Below are 15,961 nucleotides of genomic sequence, written 5' to 3'. Positions count from 1 at the left end.
GTGAAATTATCCATGGTTGTGAGTGTGAGTGACTGTGTGAAATTGTCTACAGGTGTGTGTGAGTGACTGTGTGAAGTTGTCTATAGGTGTGTGTGTGTGTGTGAGTGATAGGGTGAGTGTGTGAAATTGTCTAAAGGTGTGTGTGAGTGACTGGGTGAGTGTGTGAAGTTGTCTATAGGTGTGTGTTTGTGAGTGACTGGGTGAGTGTGTGATTACATAAGATTGATGACTGAATTAATTAATGCTTTATTCACCACACTTTTCTTTGTGTCATGAAAATGTATTTCTTTTATTTACATTTCATAACTACAATTTTACACTTTCGGGTACAGGTTTTCCCTGCTGAGCATGTTAGCTGACTCTGTCACTTCAGAATCTTAATCCAAAAGGCCAGCCAGCAAACCACACAAATGTCCGAGACCCTGGAGCCCTGAGGGGCCCCCTGCCGTCCACCCGAGCTGCCCCCTGCTGTCCACATTCTTTTATCTACATAAGGAAAACCATCACTAACTAGCTTGCTATTCGGGTCTTTCAGACCTCAAAAGGTACGATGAAATGCTCATACACCCTGTGTCCAGAGGTCATCCAGCACCTCTTTATTAATCCAGAGTGTGTCCCTTTGCTGCAGTAACAGCTTCTACTTTTCTGGGAAATATTTAAACCATGTGTTGAAACATTTCTGTGAGGGTGTGATGGCTTTGAGCCACGAGAGCATTAGTGATGTCTGCTGCTGTTGTGGGATGATTAGTTCTGGATCCCGAATCATCCCACAGAACTACCACTATGTCCAACACGATGCCGTGCTACTCGACCAGGGGTGTCCAACCTTCTAACCGTGTCTTAAAGCACTCTGAATGCACCAGCATGCTCGACCGTGTCCTGGACGAAGACGCGTCGGACTTATCTCTGCGCCGCATCCGTGCCCGTCTCCCTGCACCTCGACTCGGCCCAGTTCCCCCCTCTGGCTGCCTTGCATGGTTGTGTGCGGTTTTTATTTTTTTTTATTTGATGTTCAATATACTTGCCTGACACGTTTAATCCCAAGCCGCTTATGACGTCTGACACACATTTGTCAAATAGGATTTGAGAGGCGTTACGCTTCGTGATACTGCCCATGGCCGCGACCTGCTGATTCTAAATGACATTTTGCAGTTGAAGTGAGTAAAGCTGCATCTCTCTCTCTCTCTCTTTCTCAAATCAACCAGACTCAAATGCCAAGCCCATAGCGAGCCCATTATTCTTCTGTTGTGCTGTGGCCTAGCTGCTTCCATTCATTTATAAAGAAAGAGGGTTGCATTTGTTTTCCCTCAATTACTCAAACGCTGTGAAAACACAAGCCTCCTTTCTACAGAGGACTCCAACACGCTGGGCTGCTCCCCCACAACACCACAGCCAGGAGGGAGGCGTAAATATTTTCCCTCTAATGCGCGATCAGGAGCCCAGGGGATATCATTAGCGCGCCGTCACTCATCATCGCAGTAAAACAGTAACGTGTCTGGTAGAATTATGAAGGTGTTACGATAAATAACGTCACGGAGGAGGCTTTTAAAGCCGAGGGGATTACGGGACGCGGCTGTCTGGCAGAGGCACATAGGGGGTGTGAGACCAGCTGGAGATTGGGATTATAATCTGCAGCGATAGAGAGAGGAATCAGGAGATGATCTGGATTTAGATGTGAGGGGTTAAAAGCTAATTCTCTTGGCTTGCTGCCCCAGTGAGACAGGCTCACTTCACTGTAGCGTCAAGGCACATTTTGTTCCATGGTGCTCCATTTTGTTGGGACAAAAAAAAAACTGTATTTTTAAAACATGGAAGTTAATTTAAAGACATTTTGGGCTGTCTCTGGTGGTCTACTCATCTTGAAATGTTCACTCATTATAAAGGACAGCTCATATTTTCCAAAAATGAGTGCAAACTGGAGATACCAGGTTTTAATCTGCACTTTTTGCACTGACAGAAAGTGAGGGATGTGGAGATCATCTGGATGAAGGCGTTAAAGGGTTAAATGCTAATTCTCTTGGCTTTCTGCCCTCAGTAGATGGCCGTACTTCACTGTAGCGTCCGCACGGCCTTCGTTAACAGATGGGCGGAAAATGCAGAAATCGATGCTTCAATTTCTGCATAATAATGTCATTGACATTCAGCTGCGTTGTCGTTAGTGAGCGCCGCCGCTTAATCTGCGCGTAAACGTAATTCCCCGGGCCTCGTTATTAAAAGCAAATAACGGCCCGACATCAGAGTTGATGAGATTAAAACGACGGCGTGCTTTTGTTTATGTTTTAGTGCCTCGCACTGAATCTCATTTCCTTTCTCTCTCCTCTGTCAGACACAGGCCTTGAATGCTTCATGTTGGGGTTTACAATGGAGAGGCTTCCAGTGTGGAGAAACAGCGCTCCCATGTGGCCAATAAGTGAGGTACAGGTTAAAGGCTTACCCTTACTCTGTCCAAAATATTGTGGACACCCCACCGCGCTCCTTTATAGACCTAGATGGGCAGATGTGCATACAGTGCATTGTATAATCTCCACAGTGTCAGCAAAAGGGGGACAAAGCCCACCCCCCATCACTATAGCTGGGTAAACGCAATCAAACCCTCTCAGCAATGTTTTAGCATCTAGTCCTAAGCCTTTGCACAACAGCAGTCCACGAACTTTTGGCCATTTTGTGTATCACTGAATTGAGAACATATAGTGCACAATCCTGGACCAATAAGGATACAGCACAATGAGTGCACCACAAGGTGGAGCAGAAAATGAATGGCAGGGATGAACTGCTGTGTGTGTGTGTGTATGTATGTGTGTGTGTGTGTGTGTGTGTGTCCATCTCTTGCTGCTCAAGGTCTGCTACCTCTGGCAAGGGCTCGGAGCACCCCACCGGCTCAGCATCTGCTCCACCATGCGCCACACACACACCACACAAACTTCATTCGTATCCAGACGGACCACCGAGTGCCGGACCCCCGACCTGAATGGAAACACAAAATCATGGACATATTCATTTGGCTCCACAGTAATACGGAGCTGGGTGTTTGGACCATGTACCATTAGATTACGAGCGGCTGGGCCTCAGAACAATGAGACTCAGGGTCAGAATGGGCTTGTCATAAAAGGATCTACATTCACATCCTTCACTCAGTTCAAACATCTACTGAGATTTTAACCAAGAATTAAAGGTGAGGTTATATAGAACTAAACTTGGGTCAAAATGTTGTTCCTTTGAAAACCCTCAAACTTGTTTTTTAAATCTTGATACTGAACTGTTAAAAATACAACAATGGGTTCAAAATTAAAATAAGCGTAGGATGATTTCTTTCAGTTTAAATAAAATTTTGATTCAATGGTATTTTTTCTATATATATTCCTATATATTTGGATATTTATAGTCTTATATTTTTCAGTTGCAGATGTTTTTTTTTAGTTTCATAACTTTATATCTGTCACAGATCTTATTTTCACCTTCAGATCCTTGTTTTTCAGTTTCAGAGTTTTGGCCCTGATCTAGCGTGGGAGGCGGGACATCAGCTCAGAGGGGCGTGGTCTAATGACTGACAGCATATCAATGAAGGCGGAGGGCCTTCCTCACTGTTGACTCGAAATTTCACTGAACACTCACGTTATACGTACTATTCAGTGTAAAATATTGACTTTAGTCCTGTTTAGTGAGCTCTTTTAGACAACATTCAGCACCAATCGCAGTAAAAGAGCTATAAACTCTGTCAGATTGCGTAGTTCCACAGCCTCACTTTAGTTTTCCAGTGCTATGGCGTCTGCTCCGTCAGGACAAAGCTGCAGCGAGCAGGTAACGAATCTGATTAAGCTCCTTACTCCCCTGCTTCGTAGTCTGATGTTCCGTTCCACATTAAATTGTGGTTTAAATTAAACTCATTCTGTTGATGTGTTTTCCTTTATATTCTATGAATTTACACAGATTTAATTTACATGCGCTTTTCTCAGTGCCTGGTGTCACTGATTTACACTGGTTTTCTGAGAATAAATATCTATTCATGATGGAGAGATAAATGCAAGGCATTTTAAGGTAAAGTTGGCCCCCACCTGAGCAGCGTATTGTTTCAGTAACATCCTCCTCTATCCTCCGCTCTCGGAGCTCTCAGCATGCTGCACTACAGGAGGCTCCACCAGCTTCTTATAGGACAACACCGTCATGATCTGACACCAAAACAACGGAAACACACCTATTTATAATGAACATGGGAGAAGGAAAACACTTCCTAAGTTTAATGGAAGTCATTGACCATAATGAGTATGAGGAGCAGCAGCATCATTCCCAGCATCATATACAGATTCCCTGTCAGACCACCAGCCCACAGTGGTCCCAGGATAGTGGCCAAGCCCCCGACTGAGCGGCGTACGCCCTGACTGAAACCTGCATGTACACACACACACACATACACAATTGTCATGTGAATGTGCCTCTTTCTTGCAAATCAGTTCATTTTCCATAACAAAATCAGATGAAATTGATGTAACACTGCCCTCAAAATGTTAAAGTAGGATTACACAGGATAATATATGTCCACTGGTATACAGACCATTACTAGTGGGCTTTATACCCGTCTAGACAATGCCTGGCATTGAGCATGGTTACTATTAACTCATTCGCAGTTGCTCTAGAGCATCCCATTTCGTTTCTTGTTTCCATGGAGATTATAAAAGCTGTGTGGACAGCGTAACACCTGTGTCCCCAAACTTATGCCCATGTGGTGTATCTACTACATGCCTTGCGTTTTCTCAGCGGTCACTTTGGAAAAAAGGGACACCTGAGACACAGCGACGAAGGGGAGCCCCAGCAGCTGCAGAAACACTCCCATTATGAACTCGGTCAGCTCCACCGCGAAGCCACCTGATCTCACACACACACACACAGACATATGCAAATTATACACATGTGCTCAACAGCACCACACAATACCAGTGTTTAATTAGCTCAAATATCAAATGGCAACCCTGAAATTACACTGTGTCTACAGACACAACACTACCACGCAGAGCTTAATTGCATTTGTGCACACATATACACAGACAAATATTTGGGCATGAACACTCATAGAAAAGCTTATAATAATATTAGTAATGTGAGGGCGGCACGGTGGCGCAGCAGTGAGTGTCGCTGTCACCTGACCTGGAGGTTATGGGTTCGAGTCCCGCTCTAGGTGACTGTGAGAAGTGTGGTGTGTTTTCCCTGTATTTGCGTGGGTTTCCTCTGGGTAACTGTCTGTGAGGAGTGTGGTGTGTTCTCCCTGTGTCTGTGTGGGTTTCCTCTGGGTGCTCAGGTTTCCTCCCACGGTCCAAAAACACACGATGGTAGGTGGATTGGCGACTCAAATGTGTCCATAGGTGCGAGTGAGTGTGTGTCGCCCTGTGAAGGACTGGTGCCCCCTCCAGGGGGTGTTCCTGCCTTGCGCCCAGTGATTCCAGGTAGGCTCCAGACCCACCGCGACCCTGAATTGGATAAGCGCTTACAGACAATGAATGAATGTATACTGTGATATAATTCTTGTGGAATGATTTCAGTCCAAAACATTGGCTGTTTTTGTACAGGCCTAGCTTAGCTGCCACACTGCTCCAGCATCTGTGGCCTGCTTTGTTCAAAATCTTGGGTTTCGACTGCACCTCGGGTCACTGTTTGTAAGGATCTTGGTGTGTTCTCCCTGTGTCTGCGTGAGTTGCCTCCAGACTGGGGATTGTGTAAATATCTGAACAGGTGTGCGGTGTGTGGTGCCCTCTGGGTTTGCTGCCTGATTCCAGGTGAGCTGTAGACCTACCTGGAATCACTGGGCGCAAGGCAGGAACACAACCTGGAGGGGGCCACACTCCGTCACAGGGCGACACACACTCACACAATCACTAACACCTACAGCCAATTCACCTACCAACATGTGTTTTTGGACTGTGGAAGGAAACCAGAGCACCCGGAGGAAACACACACAGGAAGAACACACCACACTCCTCACAGAAAGTCACCCGGAGGAAACCCACACAGACACAGGGAGAACACACCATACTCCTCACAGACAGTCACCCGGAGGAAACCCACTCGGACACAGGGAGAACACACCACACTGCTCACAGACAGTCACCCGGAGGAAACCCACGCGGACACAGGGAGAACACACCACACTCCTCACAGACAGTCACCCGGAGGAAACCCACGCGGACACAGGGAGAACACACCACACTCCTCACAGACAGTCACCCGGAGGAAACCCACGCGGACACAGGGAGAACACACCACACTCCTCACAGACAGTCACCCGGAGGAAACCCATGCGGACACAGAGAGAACACACCACACTCCTCAGAGACAGTCACCCGGAGAAAACCCACTCGGACACAGGGAGAACACACCACACTCTTCACAGCAAGTCACCCGGAGGAAACCCACGCGGACACAGAGAGAACACACCACACTCCTCAGAGACAATCACCCGGAGGAAACCCACTCGGACACAGGGAAAACACGCCACACTCCTCACAGACAGTCACCCGGAGGAAACCCACTCGGACACAGGGAGAACACACCACACTCCTCACAGACAGTCACCCGGAGGAAACCCACTCGGACACAGGGAGAACACACCACACTCCTCACAGACAGTACAGGACCCTGGAGCTGTGTGACAGCGACACTCCCTACTGCACCACCCTGCCGCCCCAGAATGCTCATGCACATGAAGAAGGAACCACATGATACTTATTAACTTCATCCTGCATGTTGAAACATTGCTTTTGATTTGATTGCATGAGTGAGTTCACGGATTGATACTGGATGACACTCTCTGTATCAGTAGTGGCTAGAGCTCCATCACTCCAGAAAAGACAGATGCTGGGGCTTTACACCCTTCTAGCCAATGCTTGGCCTTGAGCATGTTGACAGTGGATCACATCCAAGCTGAGATTGTTTAAATAAATGTCAGTTTCCACAATGAATGCACCTTAAAGTAGCTGAACACAAACCTTCTGGATATTCAGCATACACTCAGTGAGGTGTGTCCGTACACTGGACCGGTCTCATTCACAGCAGTGTTATCCATGTATCTGCATGTAGTCAATAAACTGAACAGCCGCAAACAGCACGTCTGGTAGAAACTCATTTCTCTGGGATGGAAGAGTGTCTGCCCCTGGCGCCAAACAGAGTCGGCATATTGAGCATGTCTGAACGCAGGTGTGAGTGCCAGGCTGTCTGGACTCCTGCCCAAAGCCTCGCTTTTTACTTTCACACTTTCACACTCTCCACCGTACACCAGGGTCCAGGCTGTTGCAGGGGGTCAAGCACCTTGCCCTCTCCCTCTAATGTCACAGAAAATTGCCCCTTTAAACATAGTTATCTTATTTTTGGCACCTATGACCTAAAACGATGATATTAGTCCAATGATGAATAAAAAATAAAAAAAACAAAGCATGGCATTGAGGCCTGTACTCTCCTTGTCCACTGTTCTGAGAAATACCTGCAGCTCCTCTGTTTAACTCGTAAATGTTCTTCTTTTGTGTCTATTTCATTTTCTTACTCAGGAATTCCTTCTGCAAGTGGATTGTATGTGATCTCTCTCCCCCAAAAATTAGTGTACTGTGTTGAAAATGTTTATTTCTGATACATATTGAAGAATGACATCCCTTCACACATATACACACTCACCCAGGGGGTTGGCGAGGAAAATGATGCACCAGACGCAGGCTCCACAGCAGATCAACAAACCCATGGCCAGCACTGCCCGGTCCTCCAGCACACGGCTCAGCCAACGCACCAGAACGAAGCCCCCGATCACCTCCACTCCACACAGACTGTACATCACACTGTTACCCAGCTCGCTGAAGCCAAAGTACTTCTGCGTCAGAGGGGTCACCATGGTCTACGGGGATTCGAGAGAAAAGAACGTATGTACAACGAGGACTAGTAGTAATCCGTAGATCAAATAAATAGATTTAAAAAGGGTAAAATTACTAAATTTGATCACTTTGCTGTTGCTGTTCCAGGAAAAATTATGATCTACAGTCTACTTACTTCTCTTGAGTTATCGTTTTTGACATACAATATTTCACATACAAGGGGGTGAATCTGAAAAGTTCAGGCAGGAGTTCTGGGTGGCTTTGCTGTGGGAAGCCGGAGCACCTTGTCACTCGCCTGGAGAAATCAGCCAGTGCCGAGAGAACAGTGAGGAGGTGGCGGAGGGATGTGGGTTTTTTTGTTTGTTTGTTTCACAAGAAAATGAAGGGTGGAACGTTAAGGAGGAGGAGTTTTGGGCGTGGCTCTTTACCCAAATTCAGTATCCCAGCTAATCCCTGTAGATGATGTGTTCACTTATTTTATACTTAATAAATCGACAAAATATTATTCGTCCACCGTTTCCAAACAACTGTAACCAAGTCTGTGTGAGAAAGTTTGAAAAGCAGGGGTCTGTCAACTAAAACAATGTGGATCTGTCAGCTGAAACAAAGAGGTATGAATAAAACACTTGTAGGTAAAAGGCTAAAAGCAGTATCAGTGGAGTAGAGGAGCCTCGGCTGGTGGTAAAGCATTAGCGGATTAGCGCTGATGACGGTTTCTTCACCTGCGAGGGTGTAATAAATGGTATTTGGGCTAAGGCAGCGCTGGGTGATTGACGGCTGAAGGCGGGTGGGCTGGGTTAGCGCTGGGCTAAACGCTGCAAAGTGCTTTGCTGACTGCTCTCACCTCGAGTGCCGTCTGATTGAAGAGAGTGATGAACTGAGCCGTGAGGAGAACCACCACCTCCTCCCTCAGGAGCTCTGAGGAAAGAAAGAAAAACGAGGGAGAAATACACAGATGGATGAGAGGCAGTGGGTGCTGATCGATAAAAAATATACTACTATATATCACACACACAAAGGCATACTGCACTGCAGTCAGACATAGCACGGGGGGTCAATAAAGACCCTCAACAGTGTCAGATCATCTTCTTCACTCACCACACACTGAGAAGATCGATGAAGGGTTAGACAACAACACACACACACAGTCAATGAAAAAGTGTGGAAGTATGATACTGTCATATACATTCCCAATTCAGCATGAAGTAAAAAAGGCACATGTTTAATAGAGGCCTAAGTAACTAAATATAATATTCAATTAATTATTAAGCCCATATTTGGCCTTTTATAGCTTCCATTCTTTTCAGGAGACTTGATGTCATCTGGGCTCTGGGGCAAATCTATTATGAGAACGCCAGCAGCTGCAGATGTTCTTCTTTTGTGTCAGTTTCCTTTGTTCTGTAAGTTTAATGTATAGTAAAATAATATATTGCACTAGTGAAAACCTAATCCTAATTTTATCCTCAGTATCTAAAAGTAAATCACTTTTTAAGGGGATATATTCTCCCCCTTTTCAACAGGGTAATAAAGTTCTGGGTGTTAATGAAACATCTGTGCCCTGCTTTGTTCAAAATACCACATAGAGCAACCCCCACAGCAGGATTCTCCCTCCGTTTAAACAGCCTTGTTCTGAATGGCCACTTTCAGAACCTGTTCCTTTAAATGATAATGAGCCACTCACTGTTCACCCCGACCCCGAGCGCACAGCAGTGAGGTGCGAGGAGCAGAAAGGAGCTCTGGATTTTAGCCATTTTTGCTCTGTTCTCATTTTCTCAGTTTTTTCAGTGCTCTTATTTATCCACTCATTGTGTCTGTTTTGCTGCTTTTAACCTCACCTTTGCACTCTCACATAAATATGGGTCCAGCACTGTGATTGGACAGACTCAGAAGAGAGGGCGGGGCAATTCAATCTGGGCACATGATGTCACAAATGGGGCAGAATCAGAACGACTCAATTTATCCCATTTTTCTGCCCATGCAAAACGTTTCACAGTATTTGGGTTGGTCGGCTTCAGATACACATATAATGTACACATGCACTGAACAATTGGTTTTTGTTCATGATATGCCCCCTTCAAACATCTCTAAAAAAAGTCAGGACTATTTATGATTCACGTTTGTTTCTTGAATTGAACGACATATGATATTTCCTGTCCTGAAAATGGACCAAAACAAATACACACAGCCTCCAACCACAAATAAATACTCGGTTCATCCCCAGATTCTGTGTACATTAAGGACTCACTCACCCTGGCTGGCACTGAAGTTCTGGAAGGGGTTGTTCTGCTCAGGCGAGGGGAGGCGTGTGGTCTCTGCATAATCCGGGAACCTGGTTTCTGTTGAGTCATTAGTGTCTATACTTTCATCTTCTTGCTCAATCAGAAGCTCCTCATCCTGACCTCGAATCTGGTCCAGAGCCATGTGCTCAGTGATAGAGTCCAGGGGGGGAATGTCCTGATACAGCAGTGCCACCACACACTGGAGCAGGAGCCACATCCCACACATAAACAACTGCAACCAACACAAAGGAGCATTAGAACTGTACTCACTCACACCTGTGGACATTTCTGTGGAAGCAAATCTGTCTCATCAGACTTTAAAGTATTACCACCTTTGAATTTGTAGCACTGAATTTTTTTTGCACTGAAATTATGCATCTGAATTTTGCTACTTTTGATTTTAAGTCTTCAGATTTACACCTCTGAATATTTTGCTTCCAAATTATGCATCTGAATATAATTGCTCTTGAATAGAACTCGTGAATTTTCAAGAAAACGTTTTCACTGTTATTATTTGAGTTAATAATAATAAATTCAGATAAAAAAATTCAAGGTCAAAAAAATTCAAACAATATATTTCAAAGTTGCTCAAATTCCGTACGAAATTCAGACGCCAAAATACGAGTTACAAAAAATTCAGATACACATCCGGGACACCAACGATGAGCAATCGATTCATTAGGATTTTCTCTTCACCTTAAATGCTGCACTAGTTGCATTCTGTCGCAGCTAGATGGAGAAATACCAACACAACTTCCACACCGTGGAAAAACTACACATTTAGCTTCCTTCCGCGGATATTATCTCTTTATTTTCAAAGTGTCGCAAAAATCTGAAAGGCTCACTACAGACACAATATAACAGACTATTGATATCCTGAAGATGAAGAAATTTTACTGTGGAAATTTTTTATAATGGCCCTGTGAACACAGCATGTGATATGACAGAATGTGGAAACATGACCTTTGAAGTAAATGTCCTATGACATTTTTATTTTTTAATAGTCAGATTATCAAGAATCTGAAATTGATTTTACAGAAGGTGTAGTACAAATATAATATCCCAAAGTGCAGAGTTTAATTCATAAAGTTGTGTTTGTTTAAACACTGAATGTCGGTGTATGCACATTCACAATGTCTGGTAATTTCTAATATTATAAATATTCATATAGAAATGTGGGTTTGGTAGATTATTTATTTGTTGTAACAATGCTTCTTGGCAATACATTTTATACCTTGAAAAACCTTTTAAATTTCCCTTTTCAATGGTGCCACATTTGTAAAGAACATGCGTTTGTGGGATGAGCAGTAGAGCTGAGTATGTGTGTTGCACCCATGAAAAATTTGCCAAATCCTCTCTACCAAAGCCAATTACATTGTACAACTAATGTTTATAAGTAATTTCTTCAATTTTATTTGTATAAGCTCCATCTCTTAGTGCTGTTCAAATGAAAGTCATATGTCCATATTTTTAAATATGTTCAAAAAGACAAAGACTGTATATATGACTGTATCCCCCCCAGTTCATGTTTCCACATTCTCTCATATCACACGCTATGTTCACCGGGCCATTACAAACAATTTCCACAGTAAAATTTCTTCATCTTCAGGATATCAATAGTCTGTTATATTGTGTCTGTAGTGAGCCTTTCAGATTTTTTCAACACTTTGAAAATAAAGAGATAATATCCGCGGAATGAAGCTAAACGTGTAGTTTTTCCACTGTATGGTAGTTGTGTTTGTATTTCTCCATCTAGCGGCGACAGAATGCAACTAGTGCAGCATTTAACAACCCTAACCCCGCATCCTGCGGGGTAGAAACACACCTTATATAATCAGCTTTGTAAGTCTTGAATGTCTGAATGCGTCTGTGAGCTCCATATACCGCTAGAAATCGCAGATCCTACCGTTTCTAAAAATAGCACTCTTATCACGGTGCTGTGAAGCCTCTGGGAGTAATCCAGTGTGAAAAACCACCTAAAAATCAAGGTGCTCCTTCAAAATTTGTGTATCTAATGATATTCGCTATAATCAGAAATAAAGACGCTGCAAAGGAACAAGAAAGACGGCGTTTACTTTCAGCTTCGTTTTGACTCAAATGAAGTCATCTCACGCTGTCTCTGGGCAGAAAACTATGAGTCATCAGCAAAAACATATTCCTATTATTGATTTATAGGTTTTCAAGGTTTTTGTAGGTTTCACATCAAATAATAATGCATTAGATCAACAAATATAAACTAAAAAGTTTAAATAATTCTTTATTGTGTATTTTTATCTTTAATAGCTATATACATAGGGTTCATAGGGCTACAGTGAAAGAGAAAATCCTAATGAATCGATTGCTCATCCTTGGTGTCCCGGATTTTTATCTGAATTTATTAACCTTGAATAATAACAGTGAAAACGTGTTCTTGAAAATTCAAGAGTTCTATTCAAGAGCAATTATATTCAGATGCATAATTTGGAAGCAAAATATTCAGAGGTGTAAATTTGAAGACTTAAATTCAAAAGTAGCAAAATTCAGATGCATAATTTCAGTGCTACAAATTCAAAGGTGGTAATATTTCAAAGTCTGATGAGACAGATTTGCTTCCATACACTTCACACAGCCAATCCACCTACCAATATGCGTTTATGAACCAGAGCCCCTGGAGAAAACACATGTCAGATAAGGGAGGTGTAGCCTTACCCCAGGTGAAGTGTATTTATTCATGATGAACGGACCAATCCTAAAATCACACAAGCGCAGGAAAATGTTGAAAGCAGGTCCTGGGGAAGACAATATGTGATATCAGCTGAATTCTTTGATTCATTCATTCATTCATAGGGCACCACACACCAATGTATGGGATTTTCTGGACTGTGAGAGGAAACCCCATCACACATGGAAAGAACACACCTCACAACCTCTGGACCCTGGAACTGTGTGACAGTGACACTACCTACTGCCCCATGTGATTTCCTCAATAAAATAATGCTGTTTAAATGTACATATGTTTAGAACGTGGCTAAAAAATGTGTAAAAACTTGGACAGAATCAACCGTTACTGACCTATCAGAAGCCCAGCCTGCCGACAAGCCATCACAGCAGCAAAGATTTGAGCTCGTTCATCAGGGAGAGTCGTCCGAGTGAGGAAACCAAATATTGAAGAACCAGCACCAGCTCCAATACCTGGAGAGTTATTAGAGGACACTGCAGTTAGAATTTCTAAATAGGAGCATCATTTTCTAGATCTGCTTTACTTTAGGATGCACAAAGCTAAAACATAACCTATACAGGACTTCCAAGAGGCCATTCCTTTATTGAAATGGAAATCAAGTCTCATACAGCTAAATAATATTCATTCATTCATTCATTTTCTGTAATCAGTCCATCCTGTTCAGGGCTGCAGGTTGACGAGGGCATACCTCATAGGGCGCAAGGCAGGAACACACCCTGGACAGGGCACCAATCCATCACAGAGCATCACACACTCACATAGTCACTCACACCTATGGACACTTTTGCATAGCCAATCCACCTAGGAGCATGTGCATGGGGACAGAAAATGGAGCACCTGGAGGAAACCCACACAGACACAGGGGGAAAACACCAAACACACTCATATACAGTGACTTGAGACAGGGTTTGAAGTTGTTATCCGTAATAACTATGGTAGTCAAATAAATCTATTTTCTCTCTCTCTATGTGAAATGCTGTGTTGAGCTGCTAGTGAGCAATGAAAGCACTGCAACTTAAATGATACAGACGAATTACGTTCACTCACTTATTATCTGTAACCGCTTATCCAGTTGAGGGTCACGGTGAGTCCGGAGCCTACCCGGAATCACTGGGCACAAGGCAGGAATACACCCTGGAAGGGGTGCCAGTCCTTCAAAGGGCGACACACACTCACACTTATGGACACGTTTTGTTGAGTAGCCAATTCACCTACCAATGTGTGTTTTTGGACCGTGGTAGGAAAGCAGAGCACCTGGAGGAAACCCACACAGACACGGAGAACACACCAAACGCCTCACAGACAGTCACCCGGAGTGGGACTTGAACCCACACCCTCCAGGTCCCTGGAGCTGTGTGACTTAGACACTACCTGCTGCTCCACCGTGCCACCCCTATCAAAATTATCAAAGAAAACAAGTCCTCCCCAAATAATCAGAAATGCCATTTTATTGTTAATGTTAGACCAAAAAATATAAAAATAAGATTCTCACCTGCAACAAGTCGACTGGCCAAAAGAAGCCATTTTGAGTAGCCCATGAAATACATGAAGTTTCCTGTAGGAAAATATACACTCTGAAAACCTTTGACACTCCAGAAGAGTGCATTCCTTCTCCAGAAGGAAGCATTTCACACAAAACCTCAGTGACTTTATTCACATCTTAACCATTTAACCCCTTACTGCAGTGGTATGTGTGGCTGCCGTTTCATCTCCTGTCCTCTGTTAATAACATATGTCACTGATTTCTTGCATGTGTTTAGTCTATAATGAACTTGGTCAAACAAACCTGGACACTCCTATTAGTTTATATTATTGGGATCAGAAAGCGTTATTTTGAAAAATAAAACACATGACCAGGAATGTAATGAACATATCAACCTTGTTAACTGTCCCTTTAATCAAACACAACAGGGATAAGCTCTGACTGCTCCAAACTCTGCTCAAGGAGCTATCACACCCGCTCAAAATCACCCCACCTCCAAAACAACACAAAGCATTATGAATCATTTCTACAGTCCTAGGAGTCATGGTTCTGCTTATTTTTTTCACTCTGCAAAATGTGAATGTGCAAGCACGGGGACTCCCCTATCAGTAGATTTACATCAGTAAAAAAAGAATCAAATTAATCTATTAGAAAACTAAACATTTTCTCTAGACTTTCATGACACAGTAAAGTTACCACTCAGCTACGATCTCACCTACGATCTCAAAGATATTGGAAAAAAGAATAATGGTCTTTGTAGTCCGAGTCCTGTCTGACCAACATCCAAACAGCGGCCCTGAGAGCAGTCCACTGAAACTGAACGCTGATAAGCCCAGACCCAAGAAATATGCAGGGGCCTCCAGGATCTGCAGATACTTCCATATGGTTGGCAGGATAACAGCTGAGAGAGAGAGAGAGAGAGAGAGAGAGAGAGAGAGAGAGAGAGAGTAATAACAATGTAAAAATCATTCTGGTCCCTGCACTGAATTCACCAATGAAGAAACACATTAGTTAATAAAATTCTCTAATAGTTTTAATTAGTTTTGTAATGTAAATAGTTTTACATTTTTTATTTTTACCGTATATATATTTATATACAGTAAAACACTCCCAAAAACAGTATATAATAAAAGACATATTCTCCATGGTCTGTAAATAATAAATGTGTGTGAGAGTGATGAAGACAAATGAATATTTAAAGGCAGAAAGAGAAATTGAAAAATGAAACTAAAATAAGAGAAATATGGCTATTACATCTCACACCAACCGTTTTATATTATTCGAAAGCCACAAAACCTTAGAAATTTCCGTATTTTTAGACATGTCTTGGGCCCAGGTGCGTTGAAATAAGAGGAAAACTGCTTTTGCTTAAATTAACAAATCTCCAAAATGAAACACTGCACTCTCACCATACTCCACACCACTGAGGAAAAACAGCAGGCCAATGGTGAGGAAAGACAGATGCCTTTTCCGCCGGTAATCCATCGGTAAAAGCTGCTTGAGCTGTGTTTTTTAAGTCTTCTTCAGCTCCCGGGCTCCATTTCTACGCTTTTTCTGTGGAGAAATTACCTCAAATTACAGACATGATGTTGTCCATTATGTGAAGGGTGCGGTCAGCAGGGGGCGCCGCCGCCAT

General features: G+C 43.3%; 1 protein-coding gene across 1 annotated transcript; it reads right to left on the bottom strand.

Annotated features, from left to right (window-relative positions):
- Positions 1 to 317: 317 nt before the first annotated feature.
- Positions 318 to 15,961, bottom strand: mfsd8l2 (major facilitator superfamily domain containing 8-like 2). The gene is made up of 12 exons (XM_066680340.1): positions 15,735 to 15,961; positions 15,041 to 15,226; positions 14,335 to 14,397; positions 13,175 to 13,294; positions 12,812 to 12,891; positions 10,094 to 10,355; positions 8,689 to 8,762; positions 7,654 to 7,867; positions 4,738 to 4,860; positions 4,253 to 4,383; positions 4,053 to 4,166; positions 318 to 2,964 (listed from the first exon to the last, which is right to left on the bottom strand). The coding sequence occupies exons 1-11, from the start codon at positions 15,808 to 15,810 to the stop codon at positions 4,086 to 4,088; spliced, it is 1,410 nt and encodes a 469-aa protein (XP_066536437.1). The 5' UTR covers positions 15,811 to 15,961; the 3' UTR covers positions 318 to 2,964; positions 4,053 to 4,085.

Source organism: Hoplias malabaricus, chromosome 9 (genome assembly GCF_029633855.1).
Source record: "Hoplias malabaricus isolate fHopMal1 chromosome 9, fHopMal1.hap1, whole genome shotgun sequence".
Lineage (NCBI taxonomy): Eukaryota > Metazoa > Chordata > Actinopteri > Characiformes > Erythrinidae > Hoplias > Hoplias malabaricus.
This window is presented reverse-complemented; position numbering and strand designations above follow the sequence as displayed.

What these genes read in the sequence shown, in the direction of transcription:
- mfsd8l2 (XM_066680340.1), bottom strand. Translation starts at nt 15,810, where the DNA reads ATGGATTACCGGCGGAAAAGGCATCTGTCTTTCCTCACCATTGGCCTG. An exon ending in CCTCAGTGGTGTGGAGTATG is followed by an intron (nt 15,227 to 15,734) that starts GTGAGAGTGCAG and finishes TCTCTCTCTCAG; the next exon opens with CTGTTATCCTGCCAACCATA. An exon ending in GCAGGCTGGGCTTCTGATAG is followed by an intron (nt 12,892 to 13,174) that starts GTCAGTAACGGT and finishes TGTCTTCCCCAG; the next exon opens with GACCTGCTTTCAACATTTTC.